This window comes from Setaria viridis, chromosome 6, assembly GCF_005286985.2.
Source record: "Setaria viridis chromosome 6, Setaria_viridis_v4.0, whole genome shotgun sequence".
In the NCBI taxonomy this organism is placed as follows: Eukaryota; Viridiplantae; Streptophyta; class Magnoliopsida; order Poales; family Poaceae; genus Setaria; species Setaria viridis.
The window spans coordinates 29,283,305-29,301,661 of NC_048268.2; the positions used below are offsets into that span (position 1 = coordinate 29,283,305).

The 18,357-nt window shown below is 49.9% G+C and overlaps 2 protein-coding genes across 2 annotated transcripts; one reads left to right on the forward strand and one right to left on the reverse strand.

Moving 5' to 3' along the window:
• The first annotated feature begins 577 nt into the window (after positions 1-577).
• LOC117862090 (histone-lysine N-methyltransferase ASHR3) lies at positions 578-8,293 on the forward strand. The gene is made up of 10 exons (XM_072294771.1): positions 578-1,177; positions 3,243-3,368; positions 4,798-4,824; positions 5,176-5,293; positions 5,411-5,507; positions 5,767-5,860; positions 6,114-6,192; positions 6,998-7,169; positions 7,322-7,402; positions 8,038-8,293. Exons 1-10 carry the CDS (start codon positions 578-580, stop codon positions 8,105-8,107), a joined length of 1,464 nt encoding a protein of 487 aa, XP_072150872.1. The 3' UTR covers positions 8,108-8,293.
• Positions 8,294-8,969: 676 nt separating this feature from the next.
• Positions 8,970-14,941, reverse strand: LOC117862095 (probable LRR receptor-like serine/threonine-protein kinase At2g23950). The gene is made up of 11 exons (XM_034745606.2): positions 14,600-14,941; positions 14,346-14,478; positions 14,166-14,237; positions 13,876-14,019; positions 13,701-13,772; positions 13,519-13,578; positions 13,230-13,345; positions 12,694-12,855; positions 12,189-12,566; positions 10,224-10,618; positions 8,970-9,625 (listed from the first exon to the last, which is right to left on the reverse strand). Exons 1-11 carry the CDS (start codon positions 14,871-14,873, stop codon positions 9,254-9,256), a joined length of 2,178 nt encoding a protein of 725 aa, XP_034601497.1. The 5' UTR covers positions 14,874-14,941; the 3' UTR covers positions 8,970-9,253.
• Between the last annotated feature and the right edge of the window lie 3,416 nt (positions 14,942-18,357).

An 18,357-nucleotide genomic window follows, 5' to 3' on the forward strand; every position in this document is an offset into this window, starting at 1 on the left:
CACAGGGCGGCGGCGCCTTCGGGCCATGGTGGAGGAACACGCATGCGTGCGCAGCCCCACGCCGTGCGGCCGACAGCGTGTGCGGCTGCAGTGGTGGAGCACGCGGGGATGGTAGCGGTGCGCGGTCATAGGGACAGCGGAACTCCGGTTGGGTGGCGGGCACAAAGAGCGGCATCGCTTCGGAGAGAATGGCGGCGGCGCCCGGGAAAGGAATGACGGATGGAGCTTTTAGCATGAATCTCAAACAACGGAAGCCCCGTAAAATATTGGCTTGCGGAAGCGATATAGGATCACGCGGATGGCTTAAGAGAGCCAAGGCCTCATTTGGGCCGGTTCAGCCCATCTCTGCACACCCAAAATCGGCCTAAATAAGCCCATAAACGGAGGAAACCGACCAATCACCCCGCAACCGCTTTTCTATTCTCCCTTCTTCCCGCCTTCCTCTCCATGACTCCATCTACCCAGACCACCACGCTCCCCACGCCACTTCCCCTCCGCAACCGCTCCAAGTTTTCCAACCCCCGCCGCGAAACGGGACCCTAAGCCCTAACCGCCTCGCCTCTCCGTCGCAGCGGCAATGGGTGGCCCTCGGGCCGCCGCTGCCTCCACCTCCTCCGCGTCCCCCGGGTCCCGGCGCCGCTCCAGCCGCCTGATCGACCCACCGCGTCGGGACGATCAGGATCAGCCCCCACGCGCGCTGTCTACCGAGCCCGCCTCGACGTCCTCGCAGCCCCGACGCCGCTCCACCCGCCTGATCAGGCTCCGGCGGCGGGGCGATCAGGATCAGCCCCCACGCGCGCTCTCTTCCGAGGCCGCCTCGACGTCCTCGCAGCCCCGATGCCGCTCCGCCCGCCTGATCGGGCTCCGGCGGCGGGGCGAACAACCGCCCCCACCCCCGCGCGCGTCCACGCCACCGCTAGTGGTCGAGGGCGATGCGCCTCCTCCCTCGGCTGCGCCAACCACCCGCCGCTCGGCCCGTGTCCACCTCCGCGTCCGTGGCCTCCCCTCGGAGGCGTCTCCCTCTACTCCCAGGCGGCGGCGGCGCAGATCACCCACGGCGCCCCGGCCCAAGTCGATCGAGGCCAAAGCGGAGGAGTGGAGCAAGGAGAAGGCAGCGTCGGGTGTTCCGCAGGAGGAGTGCGTCCTTCCCTTTCTCCAGAAAGGCGCCCCCAGGAAGGTACGTACATGGCTGAACGAGTCCCTCTGTTTCGTGTCTAGCTCTCTTGTTTGTGGTGTTGTTGCGCCGGAATCGGCCCTCAAACAAACCCTCGATCGATTCGACTCCTCGCTGCTCTGGTGCTTTGATTTGGTCACGGAATCCTGCATTTTGGCCTTTTGATTTTGTGATGTTGATGGTAAAACCAGAGCACTGATATTGCCAAATTTGATTGTCCAATTTCACATTCGAACGTTGGGATTTTCTTAATCTACACTCACAATATGGATGCATTTGGTGTTAATAAAGAATGAGCATCCTTGATGATGCGATCTTAATAAGATATGAAATGAAATCACATAGGAGACAGTTAAGCAGCATCCGTGTTCCAACTTTCCGTATCTGAAAGGTCATGTCTGCTGTGGCCTGTAGGCCCGTAGGTTTTCACGTGCTAAGAACCCCTAGGTTACTCATGTTTAGGACCAGATTTTCCTGGATGTTTTTAGGTTTTACACGTCCTAGTATATAGTCGTAAAACATATGAAATTACATCCATTTCACTATGGATCTATGCAGTCCTTTTGAATTCATATAATGTCGCATATTTTCCCTCTCCTGTTCTTTTCGTGGTAGATTACAAGACTACTGTTCCTGATCAAATTTGGTCCTGCCAGGAATTTTGTGCACATGAACGTAGTAGTTGTGCATTTTCGACTATATCAAGTAAATATTGTTGATTTTATCGAAACATATGCACTGTTTTGAGAAACAAACCAAAAATTACTGTAGGTGCATTATAAAGTGCAGTGTGCTGATTCATTTGGGTTATCCATAAAGTACCTTGTTATTTCTATTCATGACAGACTGACCACATTGATTGTAATTCTTCTTGGCAATACTGTAGATGGTTGGCTTGTGATATTCATACAGTTACCAACATGGCTTATCCAGGAATTTGGCAATTGCATGGTTAGATTTATTTTCTGTATAGAAAGGGGATGGTCCCTTAATGGCAGGAAAATTGACCAATATGAAAACCAACGAGGATTCAGAACAAAGGACATCAAGTGGCATTATAGACTTCTATTTTATATTATATCCATCGGTTCCATATCAAGAAAAAAATTCTATGAATTCAGATATTATTAAGATAGTGGACTTTGAGAATTAGCAAAATGGTTGGACGGGATTAACTATGCAGAGTTAGGAGTAAATTTCCATAGGAGCACCACTGCATGAAAATAGGAATCAGGAGTGCGATTCCAACTTCTGTTTGATTAAGATTAAGGGGACCGCTTTCGACGAAAGGATAAGAGAAAACACAGATAGTGGTATAATTTAATTGTTCCATACAGACGGAGAACAGATAATATTTTAGAAATGTTATACATTGTATTAGTGGTTAACTTTATATATTCAGAGTATACCCACATAGAACGAGAATTCAACGTGTTTTCTCTGAAAGTAGTGACTGTTTGTCTATAGGCAACCTGAAGAAAGAGTTGTGGTGACCAGGGTCAATCTTCCTGGGTATTCTTCCATTAGAGAAACACTGATGCATATGATTTTGGAATGTTCTGTGGACCATAATGATTTGAAAAACCATATACAAATTGTTGAGTATCTGATCATCAAAATGTGATAGAACTGACATAAGGAGGCAGTCAGACCACAATACTGGTGTCTAAATAGAAAGAACTCTGGAGGCATTTCTTATCTTCATGATTTGTTGGTATGGTTGCCGATATATAAGAGAAGAAGAAAAATAATGTTAGACTATTGCAAAAATATTTGCACAAAGGATAACAATACCATCAAGGAAAACAGGGAAAGGATGTATGTTTGTCAATAAAGGAAGAGATAACAGAAGGAAGGTTGGTCAATAAATGATGAAATTATGTCAAGAATTTCATATTACAGCATTCTGATTTAACTTGAAAGGCTTCTGCAAGAAAGTGATGTCTTCACAGTTCATACAGTACTGGTCTGGTCCATATTGAGTAGATCCTGTCTTATTGAGGTAGAAAAGGAACTATGATGCTGCTGATTTTCTGAAAAAAGTAATCTCAAAATCCTTTGGATTTAGGTGGAGTGCCTGATTTGCTCAAAGAGTATTCTGCCTGATGAAAGGATGCAATGTTCAGTTAATCACTGTGGTGTAACTTTGCACAAGTCTTGTTCTGAAAAAAGAGATGGATGCTGTCCTCGGCATGTGAGTTCTCTGAAACTAAGCTGTAGGTCTAACATTTCATTTCTTGCATAGCCTTGCAGTTTTCACTTTCTGTTTTGATTGAGTGCAGTCAGGATATAATTGAGTTGTGTCGATCTTGCGATTAAAAGTAACATGTTTTTAAGACCTTTCGTTGGCTTTGAATTTGAAGTAGTAGAAGAGTTGGTAGATGTTGTGACAGGGGACACTTAATTATTCAACCTCGGTGGACTTGTCAAAAGATGATAATGTAAGACAACTCACACTTTTAATAAAAACCGGCAGAGGTCAATTTTAGGTTGAAAAAACCATGATGTACTATGGATATTTATCTTTGCATTTGATTGGTAAAGTTCTATTTAGTTTTAGATAAGTTTCATATAACTGACAATGTTGTATCTTCTTCTTCTTGTTAACTGCACAGATATGTTTTTACTGCAAAAGGAGGACATCTAGACACCGTGTGCAACGCACAATGCCTGTGTGTACTGAATGTTTACTGAAGCATAACAGGATGATTGATTCTGAAGATCCTTCAAGCTTAATGATTTGTTGGAGTATTTGGCCATCAACAAGCGAGGTTGATGCCATATTCATCCAAATTAATTGCTGCTTTGTTTTCAGTTACTCATATATATATAGTAAGCATCTTCAATGCCTACAGAATATAGAAGATTTAATTGTTCACATGGACATTACTGAGACTTTTAGCTACTATGAGTTCATTTACTCCTAGATGACAGCACATGAGAACTATGGTTTAGTTCTGGATAATAAAGAATCAGATTTGTCAATTAGAAACCTATTAACCTTATCCACATGTGTTTTGATTCAGTATATGACAGTTGGATATTGACTAGATTATTTTGTGCTTTTCTCACAATTTCATTAGCATATGTTCAAATGACAGCTGATCGCCTGATCCTATTAGCCTTATGTATAAATGTTTGATTGTACTCATGTTCATAATTCCTCAATACTATTACAAAAGTAGCATACTGATAGGTTATTTGCAGTTTGCTTATAATTTCACGTGTTCTAGTATTTTATGATTATAGAAGAAAATCATAAAATCACTTGTACTATTGAAATATATGGTGAAAATAATTGGCTATTGACAAAATATCTTCGAAATTGTCCATATAGCTATGTAATTCATGTAGGTACAGGTACTAGCAAAGTCAATGCACAGATCATATGATAGATTGAAACTTTGAAACTTCATACACCATCCCATCTTCTAACCAATCCATTTTTCCTTGATCAAATCTTGAGCCACTGTAAAGGGCTAAGATTGTTGCATATACTTACATGTACACAAGTGTTTTGCATCAGACTAGCACTTTCAGAAACCTGCCTTATGTCTTATCAGGATTGGACTCTATTATTTTATTGGCAATTTTGCTGATGTCATGATATGTGTTTCTTACAGGATGCAGGCCCTGCAAAGGACATAAAGGTGATTTATATTTAGTCTTTGTTATTTGTTATCCATGTTATTGAACAAAATAGAACCTTTCCCTTTTCTTCACCAAGTAACATTAACTTTTCTTCCGGAAAGGTGGTCACTGAGACGAGATTGGATCAATCAGCCAATGTGTTACTACTCTTCTGTTTTTGTCTTCCTAATTGCCAATGAAAATATTATATTAGTAAAAAAATTACTATGGAGATTGCATTTGTGTTTTGGCTTTTCATATTGGATGGTTATTTATGGAGCAATCTGGCAATAAAATCAAGGGGAAAACCAGGTCATGATTTCATTCAAAATTGTTTGACATACTCTTATTGAGATTTGATCCATTTACAGGAAGCCTTCCAGCGATTACCTCTCCCCTATGCTAACAAAGAGTTCAATATTGACCCTATTAATAAACAGGATTTGGGAAATGAGAGCGAACCACCTCCATATGTGCATCTAAAGCGCAGTATCCTTTGTTAGTTTTAACTTAATGTTCGTAATTGTATATAGTGTGTCATATTTGTTAATCTGTAAGTTGTAACTTTGACTACAGCATCAATTGTCATCTCCTTAACGAACTAAGACGTTTATATTGTCAAGAATAAATGTGACAGTGATGCGATTGAAAGTGGATGTGTCAACTGTGACCATGACTCAACATGTGAAAGTTGTTCCTGCAGGTTCGGCCATTTCTTCTGCTGAACCTTGTCACCAATTGTTTACCTATGGTTTCAAATTTTTTGACTAATTATATTCCATTAAACACATATCCTTAGAGCATAGATGGATATCTACACTCCAATTACTGCACATCTTGTGCCTGCTGGAGTATTTGTAATTTGTAGTCTACAGACTGCTGAATAATGTTGTATGTGTTCAATGTATAGTTATTACCATGACATGCTGAAATTTTTCGCAAAACTAAGACTACTATTGCAGATCTTCATTGGTTAGCTGCTCTCAGGCTTGTCGTTGCTCAGTTAAGTGCTCCAACAAACCATTTCGCAGAGAAAAGAGGATCAATATCGTTAAGGTAAGGCTTCAGTTTTCTCAAAAGGAAATTATAGTGATTAGTGATGTTTGTAGAGTGCTTGCACTGTACTTTATGTAATGCTGAAGTGTTCCGTTATTTATCTACGGTTCTTGCTTAACATGAGATTAAGTTCTCCATCAATATAAGATCTTTTATTCTTATGTCTTCATTATTTAGCACAGCTTGTTTTTGTTTTGGACATCTAATATTTTGGACTAGCAAATAACTTCCTGATGGTGGTCTAATTCTGTAGACAGAGAAATGCGGATGGGGTGCTACTGCTCTGGAAACCATTGAGAAAGATGATTTTGTGATAGAGTTTGTTGGAGAAGGTACCGGCTTTCTTCTTTAATTTGTCGCAGTTCACACCTGGCATGTCAATATGAACTTATGGGATTTTAATTGTCGGTTGTTGTTTTAACTGACAACTGGTTTTTGTTCTCAAAATGAGCTATTGCTTAAGAATACATATGGATTCATTTTAGCTTAATATCCAATTTACACTGGTCAAAAGGTAATAGTTTTAATATTCAGCTCATGTTATAGAGAACAATACCTGAATGTAAATCTGTGTGTTGTAAAGTACATCAAAATTTTGTGCCTGAATTAAGTAACCACCTACCATGATAAGTACAGCCTTGCCCAATTTTCTTAAGCAGTATTTATGGGAGCAAGGTGATGAATCATCCAATGAATTCTTTTCTGTTGTGGTTTTTAGCATCTAGAGACTATCTTTCAAACTTATGAATGGCATGTTTGGATATATTGTTGAGGCCCATTAGATAGCACTGAAACAATCTCCGAAACAAAGAAAAGTTTTTTTTCTTTTGTGAGGCTCTTGCTATTTATTTTCTATTAATATTGACTCAACTTCTGTGGTTTCTCATGGCACAATACTGATTATTGAAATATTTTCCTTAATGTTCTAAAAAAGGAAATCTTTTCCTTGTTTCCCGAACATAAGTTTCCCTATGGATTAGAATTGTTAATTCTTCTCTACAAATGTATAATAGAAGCAGTATGTTTTATTAGGTGGCTTATTTGTTGAAAAATAATGGTAATGGCAATGCTATATTTGTGCTCAAAATACTTTCTTTTTAATGACATCGTTTTTCATATTTTGCCATCCCCCTTCAGTTATAGATAATGCAATGTGTGAAGATAGGCTCCAGGACATGAGACAGCGCAGAGATCAGAATTTCTACATGTGTAAAGTCAGCAAGGACTTTGTAATTGATGCAACTTTTAGAGGAAATGCTTGTCGCTTTTTTAACCACAGCTGCGAACCTAACTGTCGGCTGGAGAAATGGTAAGAATGTGTTCACCCATCTTTTATATGCGATGCTAGCTTCTATAATAATTCATTCATTTATTTGGGTTCCTTTTCTAGTTAAATTGGCAGCTGCTTCTATTTTTTTTATTTAAATATACAGTTTGATTCAACCTTCTTTTATTTGCCAGGCAAGTAAAAGGCAAGACAAGATTAGGTGTGTTTGCTTCACAGACTATTAAAGTAGGAATGCCCTTGACTTACAACTACAGGTACTTCAGACTTACTCTCATTAAACCTCAAGGTTGCCAAAAAAAAATTTCGAGACCAGGACTTCAAGTAATGAATGACCAGTTTAAATTTTTACATGTGGGATTTCTTGTCCCTTATATTATTTGCCATGCCACTGTTCAAGCGCCCATAATTTGAAACTGAATCCATAAAATATACGAGGTAGCACATGGTCGTGTGTTCTACTTATGAGTACTTGCATCGAGTAGTCATACTGATTCTTAAGTTTTCAAAGTTGTTAGTATTACTAATAGTTTTATTCAGTATGTCCAGGTTCATGTTTTTGACAAAATATGTAATAATCAGGTTCAGGTAGACAACGGAATTAGACTCTAGAATGGATATGCCTACGGTAATATGCCACAGCAATTGTCGATCCATGACTGGTTTTATAGTTAGGGATCCTTAGTGCTACTTTTCGGCATGTCTTTACTACCAATTATACAAAGTTGAAGAGCAACTTGATTTAGGCTGAGCCAATAATTGTTCCTACTTCCCAGGCAGAGTTCCTATATTGCTTTTCTCTGTAGAAAATATCTGTCAATCCACAGAAGATATGCTCGCTTATGTTAAGAAAATATTTCTTTGATGTATGATCGTTCTCTTGTTTTTGTAGATTCTCCCCTTCTTTTGGTCCAGAGAAAGAATGTTTCTGCGGGGTTCCAAACTGCAGAGGGAAATTGTGATAGGGAAAGCTTGACCAAGGAAGATGTACACTGTCTGAGGTATATAACAGGAAGGCCCAAAACACTGGGAAATAATAATGGAGTATATTCTGAGGGTTGGTTGAGCAGAAACTCTCCCTAGCTAGTTAAAAAAAACAAGAGTGGTATCATTTTCTCTAACATGATGTATCATAGACATAATATTAGTGTTTGATAGCTATCACTTCCACTGTTTCTTCTGATTGACGATTCAGTCAGTGCTTTCTACTGTTCTTTCATCTTTACAGATGTTTCTCTGTAAATACTAAATACACATCATTCGTGGTACTAAGGAAAAGACAGCTTAGATGTCCTTTTTCCTCTTTTTCCTCTTTAAATTCTGTATTAAAAGTAAAATATATGTGGTTGCTTGTTCGATCTTGCCTCAGTATAGTGAGCCACATGGTGTACGATCGAGAATAACTGGCATTCACTTGGTTAGTGACTTTGTCCCCTGGACGGCTGGACATTTGCTGTCCATTGGTGGCTTCCCGTTGGATGTTAAATTCGCAACTGAACTCTGTGTGATGGTGCTTGAAATTGCCCCGTGATTTCGACTGAAACCGCCCAAATTTGCTTGTTTTGATCCGTAACCATAGCCATTATTTATGAACTGCATCCTTGTTTCAGTCTTTCGGAAAGGCACCAAATGGAATTGAGCAGCTAGTTACCTTTACAGTTCACAAAAGCAGTCAAAATGACTGCATGCCTCGCAACTTGCAACACATTCCCTACATGCTTGCTTACTGCAAAAGGTCGCCCTAGATCAGTGGACCGGAATACCAAAGGACTGCAATGCTGCATGTGCCCGTGTCACCGGATCAGCAGTAAGAACAGCAGCAGCAGCAAAAGAAAAAGAAGCCTGTGAAAAGAAGCAAAAGAGAGAAGCCATCCTTTTTCTTTACATCTTTTTCAGGGAAAAGGACAGCTCCCATCAGAAACTACACACTGTGGTCTAAGCTCTAAAGCACCTAGTGGTTACTTCAATTCCAAACTGGCTCGCAACAAATCTAAGCCCACCCTCACTCTCTCTAGTCTCTACCTGTAATTTTTTTTCCAAGCACTCTGATCCTCTGAATTTTGATGCTATGAATAGCGAACTGGTTCTCCCCAGCAAGGCGACGTCTGCTACCTCGGCCCTGACAGCTCCATCTCCTCGACCATGTCGATGGACCGCGCCTCGTCGCTGCTGAGACTGCTGTCGATGTCGTGGAAGTCGTTGAAGAACACGGAGCCGTTGGAGTCGTTGCGGTGGTCGTAGCCGAGCGCGTCGTGGCACACCGCCGCTGCCGGCCGGTTCGTGGCCTCCCATTTCTCGGCCAGGCCGTCGCCCTCCAGCATCCGGACAACCTCGGACATCTTGGGCCGGTGCGACGGCTGGAACTGCGTGCAGAGGAGCGCCACATGCACCATCTCCGCCACCTCGATCCGGTCGTAGTGCGGGCCAAGGTCCTGGTCCACCAGCAGGTCCAGCATCTTCTCCTGATGCACCTTCCTCACCTGTTGGGTAAACAAACTGAAGAATTAAACGAAATGCCTCACCAGCCAGAACACATCAATGCTATCCACTTGTTTCATTCTGCTGTTGTTTTCCATGGTAAAAGAACAGTATCATTCAGAACGCAAATTTTGGATGCTAAGAACATTCCGCAATCAATCAAACGAAGAGTTGCAACCGAAAGGCTCAGATGATCAGCATTCAGGCCATCAGATGTGTTATGTATAGCTCAGGCCCTCAGGAGGCAGGGAGCATGCATGGTTTATTGCAAGTATACCAAACTGCACTTCCTACAGCAGGGGAGGGTACGCGGATAGGGGACCGGAGTTCGGTTCAGTTATTGCAAAATCAGATCGACCTGAGACGACATCCTGTGCCGCATCAGGTATTCAGACGCCGTCCTTAGTACTAGTACTTGCTAATGAATGCACACGACCGTGTCTCCAGCACGCATGAATTCAGATTGGATCACCAAACCTCTATCGAAAACGACATGAATTCAAAAGCAAGCTCATCATTCTTTCTAGCAGTTTGATCCTTTGTTTGTTTGTTTGCATTCAACAGCAGGAAGCAGAGCAGCAGCAGAGGATATATACGTACCCAGTCGAGCATGACGCCGCCCTTGTGGTTGTGCATGGCGCCGGAGCCCTTGCCGAGCTCGAGCGCGCGCTGTCCCGTGACGAGCTCGAGGAGCAGGATCCCGAAGCCGAATACGTCCGTCTTCTCCGACGACTGGCCCGTGGACAGGTACTCGGGGGCGATGTGTCCCACGGTGCCCCGCACGGCGGTGGTGACGTGCGAGTCGCCGTGGTCCAGCAGCTTGGCGAGGCCGAAGTCCCCGACGACGGCCTCGTGGTGCTCGTCCAGCAGCACGTTGGCGGCCTTGACGTCCCGGTGGATGATCTTGGGGTCGCACTGCTCGTGCAGGTACAGCAGGCCCCGCGCCGCCCCCACCGCGATCCGCTTCCGCGTCGCCCAGTCCAGCGCCGGCTTACCTGCACGCAGCACACGGTGGCTCATGGGTTAATACAACGGGGTACGCAGTTGTTCGACGCGTGGGTGCACGTGGTTACGGCGAACAGGTAGGCCGGTGTACGTGACGAGGTCGATCGCGCACGTCTTGTCAACGGCGTATCCTGCACTGGGATCGGCTTGGGCAGCGAGCCACAGCGCCATGGCTGCTGCCCTGCGTGTGCCAGGTGACAGTCCAGACATACGGAGCAAGAGAGGCGCGTTCCACAGGACCACAGGGTCCGCGGCTGTGCGTACTGCGTACGCAGGTACGACGAGCTTAGCGGGGGGGCTCAAGCTAGCGATCGATTAGGCAGCTGAGAGGCTGAGAGGTAGCTGAAGAATGATGCCAACAAGTGCGGCGGATTGGGACACGCGGAGCTGCAGGGCGGAACAGTGACCCGACGGGCCGGCACACGGGCTCGTAGTTCGCGCTACGCAGGGAGCTATGCGTCGCTAGCTGGGTCCCCATGCCCCTGCCGGAACAAAAGAAGAAGCCGACATGCCCTTGGCTGTGCTGTTCACAGCGGCGCCCCCACGCCTCCTGGTTCTCCTGGACCACCACCACCTCCACTCCACCGCTTCCCCGATGAAGAAGCGCTGTAGCCTAGTAGTAACCCTGATCGACGACCTGGCCCATCATGAAATCAAGCATCGAGAGAGCCCCTAGCAGGATGCCGGATTAGGACGGACACACGTGCGCGCGAGCGAAACCGAGGCAGCGCACGCGCAGGCCGTCACTCCAAACCGGCGGGGGCTTGTCTCGTTGACCAAACCACGGGCGCAGATCAAGCTCGTGAGGACGGCGGCGGCCAAAAAAATTGCAGCGCCGCGGCGCGGCCGTGCATGCGGCTTCGATCGGGTGGCCCAATCGAGGCGGCTTCTGGCAGCCGCGGTGGCGCCTGGCCCGCCGCACGGCCTGCTGCCCGGCTGGCGCGGACCCGAGCGTCCGACCTGGCGGTGTACGGCTACGGCGATACCGACGACGGACGCGGGCGGGGTGGCCTATTACGTGCGTCACGCCGCCAGGCCGTGGCAGCTGCGACGGCGATAAATACACGCTGCCGCCTCGTCTTGTGGCTACTGGTTACCCAGCCAGTGTGTGTGCGGCGTGGTGCTGCTACGCTACCAGAGTACAGGGCCAGTACGCGCAGATACGCCCCCAGCTTGTGCTTCGTGTCGCGCTGCTCGGTGGCGGGTGGGGGCGTGCCGCGGCCGGGCGGCAGCGATGGCATGCCGCGCCCTGGATGAGGACAAATCGTGAGTGCGGTGGTGTCTGGCTCTGGCCTCCGGTGGTCTCCGCCCTGGCCCCTGGGGCCCCTGCCACACCCCCATATGGTCCCCCGCGCAGCAGCGCCCCAAGTACAGGGGCCGCGCGACCACGCCTGACTCCCCTGGCTAGCCGGTACTGTGCACCTCCCCCTCCCATGACTCTTGCGTGCACTTCCGCGCGCGGGACCCGCACCGGGCCGACCGGCAGGATGGAAAAGGACCCACCGCTCCACCTCATCGCGGCACGCACCTTGATGCAAAGCGGTGACGTGGCGTACGTACCTCGGAGCCGCGACGCGACGCTGCCGTTGGGCATGTAGGGGTAGACGAGGAGGCGCTCCCCGCTGGCGGCGCAGAACCCGACGAGGCGGAGCAGGTGGCGGTGCACGGCGAGGCTGATCATCTCCACCTCCGTGCGGAACTGCGCCTCGCCCGACGCGCTGGCCGGGTCGTTCAGGCGCTTCACGGCCACCGTCGTGCCGTCGGCGAGCCGGCCGCGGTACACGTTCCCAAACCCGCCTTTCCCCAGGATGTGCCGCGCGCTGAACCCGTCCGTGGCAACCTGCAGCTCCCGCAGCCCGAACTGGCGCACGTTCCCCAGCCGCGCCGCCGCCGCCACCCCGGCGCCCTCCAGGTCCCGCCCGCCGCCGCCGCCACGCTCTGCAACAACAACCATCCAAACAGCGTGCGTCCACGGGGTCGTTTAAAATCTTCCTTTCATCAGCGAAGGTAACGTTGCTGTCAGGGACGGTTGGTGATGGAGACGTGGCGCTGCGTGTGTACGTACCGAGAATGCCGAGGACGGAGGAGTGCCGCCGCTTGCGACGCCAGAGGAAGCAGGACACGGCGAAGAGCACAAGGGAGGAGGCGCCCAGGCTTGTCCCTACGCCGATCGGCAGCCGCGCCGCGCCAGCCTTTGACCTCCCCGCCGCAGCCGCCGCCGCCGCCCCTGCACGCACACACAAGCACAAACGCTGATCCCCAGGCAGCGATGAGCACAGAGCAGACGCACCCATTCAGGCCAGACCGCGCCACCAGCAGCCACCAGCCGCGACTGTTCCCGGCGCGCACGCCGCAAGCGACGGCGCCCCGCTCCGGCGGCACGATGTCTCCTAGACCGGCTGCACGGCGAAGCGAGAGCACAGGAGCCCGCACCGCAGCAGCGACGCATGCGGCATGCATGCGCGCCCACGAACGCCACGCACTCCGAGAAAAGCGAGAAAACAGCATGCACCGAGCGCGACTAGACAGGAGTCGGAGTGGCCGAGTGGTGGAATGGTCTACGAAGACAGAGACAGGGTCGCAGAGGAAGAGTGTGCTCACTGCTGCTGCCGCCCGGAGTGGATTCCAGAGGGAAGGGCACGGTGACCGGCGCCCGAGCGGCGGCGCACTCCCCCGCGCCGGCGTTGCCCCCGCAAATCATCGGGTTGCCCACGATGCTGCACGCCACACGGACATTAAACAAACACAAACCTTGGCATTAGATTCGATGCTTACCACCACCATCATCACGCAGTTCAGGTTCTTTTAAAAAGCAAAAGGCGATCAAACTAGAGTGGAATCGTGGATTAGGATAAGACGATTCACGATCGGGTGAGTGATCCGTGCTTACTTGAACGTCCTTGTCGGGAAGAGCGGGACGGGGCCAGTGAGGTTGTTGAAGGACAAGTCCCTGCGAAACCAACGACCACACGCATCGAGTCACGGATTGAATTCGATTTAAAGCGCAAAAGGGAACCAAAATGAAACAGCGGTGTAGAATTGAGGAATGCGATGGGCTCTACAAGAACGTACAGGAACGAGAGCTGCGGGATCTTGGCCAGCGACGCGGGGAACGGCCCGGACAAGCTGTTGTTGTTCAGCCTCCTGCGGAAAAGAACAGACAGGGCAAAGAGCAGCATGAGCAGCCGTGACACTACTTCGGTCGGGGAACGGGATCATGGTCATGGGAAGGCTTCGCGGGACTCACAGGTACCGGAGGGTGGAGACGCGGCCCAGCGTGTCGGGGACGCGGCCGGAGAAGCGGTTGTTGCTGAGGTCCAGCGTCTGCAGCCGCGGCAGCGCGCCCAGCTCCGGCGGCAGCCGGCCCGAGATGTTGTTGTTCTGCAGCAGCCTGGAATCAAAAAGCGAAATGGGCAGAGCAGCAGCGTCAAATTCAGTGATGGTTCTCATTTCCCTCGCCCATGACGAATTCAGTGATGGGTGGGTGGTGGAAGGATTGACAAGAACAGTAGAACATCCAAGAAACCAAGGACTTACACTTGCTCGAGATGGGTGAGGTTGGCGATCCTCCCGGACAGAGTCCCCGACAGGCCCTGGCTCGGCGCTCCCCTGAAACGCGAAGCAGCTGTTAGTGGAACTCGCCGTTTCTTCACCAAGGCCAAGGCTCGAGGCCAGCCGGTCACGAGACGATAGAGAGAGAGAGGAGCTGAGACTTACAGGCCGATGACGAGGTTCTGGGCGGAGCAGGTGATCATGGCCCAGCTGCAGGGGTCGACGGAGTCCTGGTCCCAGTTGCTGAGCACGCCGTGCGGGTCGACGAGACCCTGCCGGATGGCGATCAGCGCCTGCACTGCACGAAGAGCTCGCAACCAAGCAACGCGCAAATCAGCCACCGGAAGTGCAATCGAATGTTGGCGCCATGGTGCACTGCCTGTGAGCAAGTGTCGACGGGCGCCAGCAGCGTTAATTACCTTCGGGGTTGAGGGGCTCGGAGGCGACGGCGAGGAGCGGCGCCGAGGAGAGTAGGACGACGGCGCGGAGGGAGAGGAGGAGGAGGAGGACGCCGGTGTAGGAGGCCATTGGAAGAGCCGGGGGAACGGGCCGGAATGATGAGGGGAGAGGCGCCCGAGTGGGGAGGAGGAGGAGAAAGAAAAGTGAGACGAGAGCTGGGCTGGGCGGGCAGGGGAGGCAGGCGGCAGGGCATAGAGTGGCTTTGGCCTTTGGCGTTGCTTTTTTTCGTGTCATGCAAGAGGGAAGGGAAGGGAAGGGAAAGAAAGCGAGGCGAGGCCGGCCGGGTGGTGGCCTGGTCTGGCCTGCATGCCCACTCATCCCGTTGCCATGGCATCTTTGGGTGACAGCGACAGGGGAGAAATGATCATGGATGGCATGGAACATGACGGCTGGGGCCGTGGTGATGAGTCCGCGGGGCCGGTGGCGCAGTTGGTGCAGGGTTCTCGGCAAATGCCCGGTTTCTTTTCTTGGGTCTTACGTGCAGTGTTGTTACTTGGGAAGCGCAGATGACTGAAGACTGAAGAGGTCGGTGGGGTTGATGATGGCGATTAGGCCCATTTCATGTTCAGTCAGGCTGATTCATGGAGTTGTTAATGTTACTAAACAGAAAAAGGTTAGATCCGATTGTCGGCTTATACAGTTATATTTTGTACGAACTGCCAGCAGAGAATATCCATCTCTCAGTACAGTTTGATCTGCTGTCTGCAGGCTGCAGCACTGAAAAAAAACCCAAGTAGGCTAGCACACCCGATCCTTGACGACATCCACCGGGAAGAAAGGAACCAGGACTCGCGTACTGATTGAGCAATTTGGATCTTAGCTGGGAGCACCTACGCGCGCTAAGCCATGTGGTCGTGAACTATCATATCATCAGTGAGTTTATTCAGAAGCTGTTAACTGAAAAGAGTTTTTCAGGTTGTTCCGTCCAATGAAAACACGCAGGAAACCGTCGTGATTCCCACAAAACAAAGACAACGACAACGACAACAGCAGCAGCAGCAGCAGCGCCATACTACTCAGGGCTCTACTCTGCTTCTCCTTGCAGCTTCCAAAGGACGCACGGCACTGATTTCTTCCTCAATCCTCATAGTTCCGGTAGGACAACTGCCAACTGGCCGGCCGCCTTACCGGAGGGGACAACGGAATTCGATTCGAAATCGGCATGGTGCTGATTGATTCGCGTCAGAGAACAGGGTCCCCCGCGCTGTCGCGCAGGACCGGGGTGTATCATCTCTCGATCTCAGCTCAGCTGCTCAGGCTGCTGAGGCCTCACTCCTCAGGGCGAAAAGCGTCCGCTACTGGCATGTGGCCCCGCAAAGTTATCCCGGGCCCGCGTGGAAGCGGCAGAGGGTCCACGGCCGCGTTGGCGTGGAGTACCGACCGGGTCAAAAGACAGGATCGGCCCGATAAGCCCTGACCGCCTGACCGGGCTCTGACTGAGCAGCTGCTTGCGGCGTGCCGCACTGCTGCCCGGTAAGAATGACGGTGGGACGCTAGGAGCAGCGCAGGGGCATCTTGCCGCAGCACTAGCATTGGCGGTCGATGGCTCGATATGTCGATGCCATGCATCTCGCACCTCGCCACCGTGGGAACGCATGCACTTCGTTGATCCAGGACCGAGAACGCCCATTAGTCGCCTCCGTTTCAGCACAGGACGTACGTGGTGGTCGCTTTCTCTCTGCTCCTGACAAAGCCGACCAAAGATGACGAGGGGAAGAAAACTACTCCTAGAAAAGAGATTGAGAAAAAGAGATTGGGAGAAAGAGGAGGGAGAAAGTGCATTGAAAGGGAAAAGGAACCGGAGGGGGGAACAAAGGAGGCCAAAGACGACGGGGATAGAAAAGATACAAAGAGACGGTGTAGGACACTGCCGCGGTGATGTGGCGAAAAGAAGAGGTCGCGGGGCACAGGCAGGCAGGGCAGCCGGGTGCAGAGACCGCAGGGCGATAGGCACCGGCTCTGCTGCTGTCTGCCTCGGCTGCTGGCGGCTTGCTGCAGCTCAGTGCCTCTGTGTGCTCGCTCGGCGCTCGCCATGCATGGCTCGTCCATCCGGCCGGCCGGCCGGTCGGACACTCATTGCCGCCCACCTCTTTTTCGGGCAAGCCTGGGGCGCGGGCACCGGCGCGGCACGGGCGCTGCCGGGCGCCGGATGGGAAAGGAGGGAATCATGGCCGCGGCCGGGGTGCGGAATCGAGTGCGCTGCGCTCCTCCATACGAGGCGGCGCGGCGCCTGCTGCTTGCCAATTGCCATTGCCATGCTATGATCCGCCCCCGCGCGCGTGTCGCATGGATTGCGATCGCGACGCTGGGGAGGAGGGATGCTCGTGCCGCGCCGTGTCGGGCGCCGTGTGGCCGGGCTTCTTCCGGCGCTGACATATCGTTAGTTTGCCAGCAGATCCGTATTCCAACAGGACCTGGCTGGACGGAAGGGCACCTGCAACTTTTTTTTTTTGAGCAAACCCTAAGGGGGTGTTTCGGAGACAGGGGCTAAACTTTAGCTCCTGTCACATCAGATGTTTGGACTTCTAATTAAACATAGGCTAATTACAAAACTAATTGCACAACCTCTAGGCTAAATCGCGAGACGAATTCATTAAGTCTAATTAGTTCATGATTTGACAATGTGGTGCTACAGTAACCATTCACTAATGATGGATTAATTAGGTTTAATGGATTCGTCTCGCGATTTAGCTTAGAGGTTCTGCTATTAGTTTTGTAATTAACTCATGTTTAGTCCTCCTAATTAGCATCCGAACATTCGATGTGATAAGGCTAAAGTTTAGCCCGTGTCTTCCAAACACCCCCTAACTAGGGCTGGACGTGTATACAACCGCACCCTTGGTTCGACGCAGCCCACTAGCATCGGTTGCCGGTTGGGCTTTCCATCCAAAGAGTTTTTTTTAAGGGTAGGGGGTGTTTGCAAAATGCCCGGGGCCCCTTGCAGGCCAAACATACACACATCAGTTGTTCTACGTGGAATTGAGTATGGAGCACCAGTGCTCGGCAATCTGCCGTTCTCCTTGTTTAATTCTATGGATTCACAGCCGAGCTTCACTTCGGCATGACGCCCAGAAACGCCCCTGCGATGGAGGGAGGCCCTCAAAGATCACCTCATTGCGATGCTTCCAAAGATTCCAGGCAATGAGGATGATAAAACTGAAAAAGTGCAGGCTTGGTAGTGTTGCCGGACGAGGAATAGTCCATAGCTGCTGAGCAGAAGCGTCAGCTGTGGCGATGTTCAGCGAGCTTCATACCTGCAGTGCGAAGGGGCATGAATAATATGATTGCAGTCTTCTACTCCTTGAGGCTAGACTGTCTACGATGTTTTTCTTGAACAGGTTAGCTCTGCAATTGATTCTTTCCTGCACCAGTACCCAAATGAAGAACTGCACTCGGGGGGGGGGGGGGGGGGGGGGGGGCGATTTTGCCGGACAAACTTGGAAAGGGGCAGGGAGGCCTTTCGCTGCTATGATGTTGTTATATGCGATGCCAGACTGCAGGCTGCCACCAGAGATTGATCTGCTATGCCGCAGGTCTTCCCCTCCCGTAGTTGAATTTGGGCCAATAGTTCAGTCATCTTGCCCAGCTTTTCCCGTGCTAAGTGCGTCAGGTCCATGGCAGATTGAATTAGGCCGACATGCGTCATTTCACTTCCTCCTGCAACTCACGCCGCAGGAAGCAAATATATCCGACTTTATTGGTTATTACTTTCTTGATT

Bases quoted from the DNA above. Each gene is read 5' to 3' on its own strand.
- LOC117862095 (XM_034745606.2), bottom strand. From the start codon at position 14,873: ATGACACGAAAAAAAGCAACGCCAAAGGCCAAAGCCACTCTATGCCCT. The intron at 13,346-13,518 runs GTAAGCACGGAT...TGTGGCGTGCAG, and splicing joins TTCCCGACAAGGACGTTCAA to CATCGTGGGCAACCCGATGA. The intron at 9,626-10,223 runs GTACGTATATAT...TTTACCCAACAG, and splicing joins GCGGCGTCATGCTCGACTGG to GTGAGGAAGGTGCATCAGGA.
- LOC117862090 (XM_072294771.1), top strand. From the start codon at position 578: ATGGGTGGCCCTCGGGCCGCCGCTGCCTCCACCTCCTCCGCGTCCCCC. The intron at 4,825-5,175 runs GTGATTTATATT...ATCCATTTACAG, and splicing joins GCCCTGCAAAGGACATAAAG to GAAGCCTTCCAGCGATTACC. The intron at 5,294-5,410 runs GTATCCTTTGTT...TAACGAACTAAG, and splicing joins ATATGTGCATCTAAAGCGCA to ACGTTTATATTGTCAAGAAT.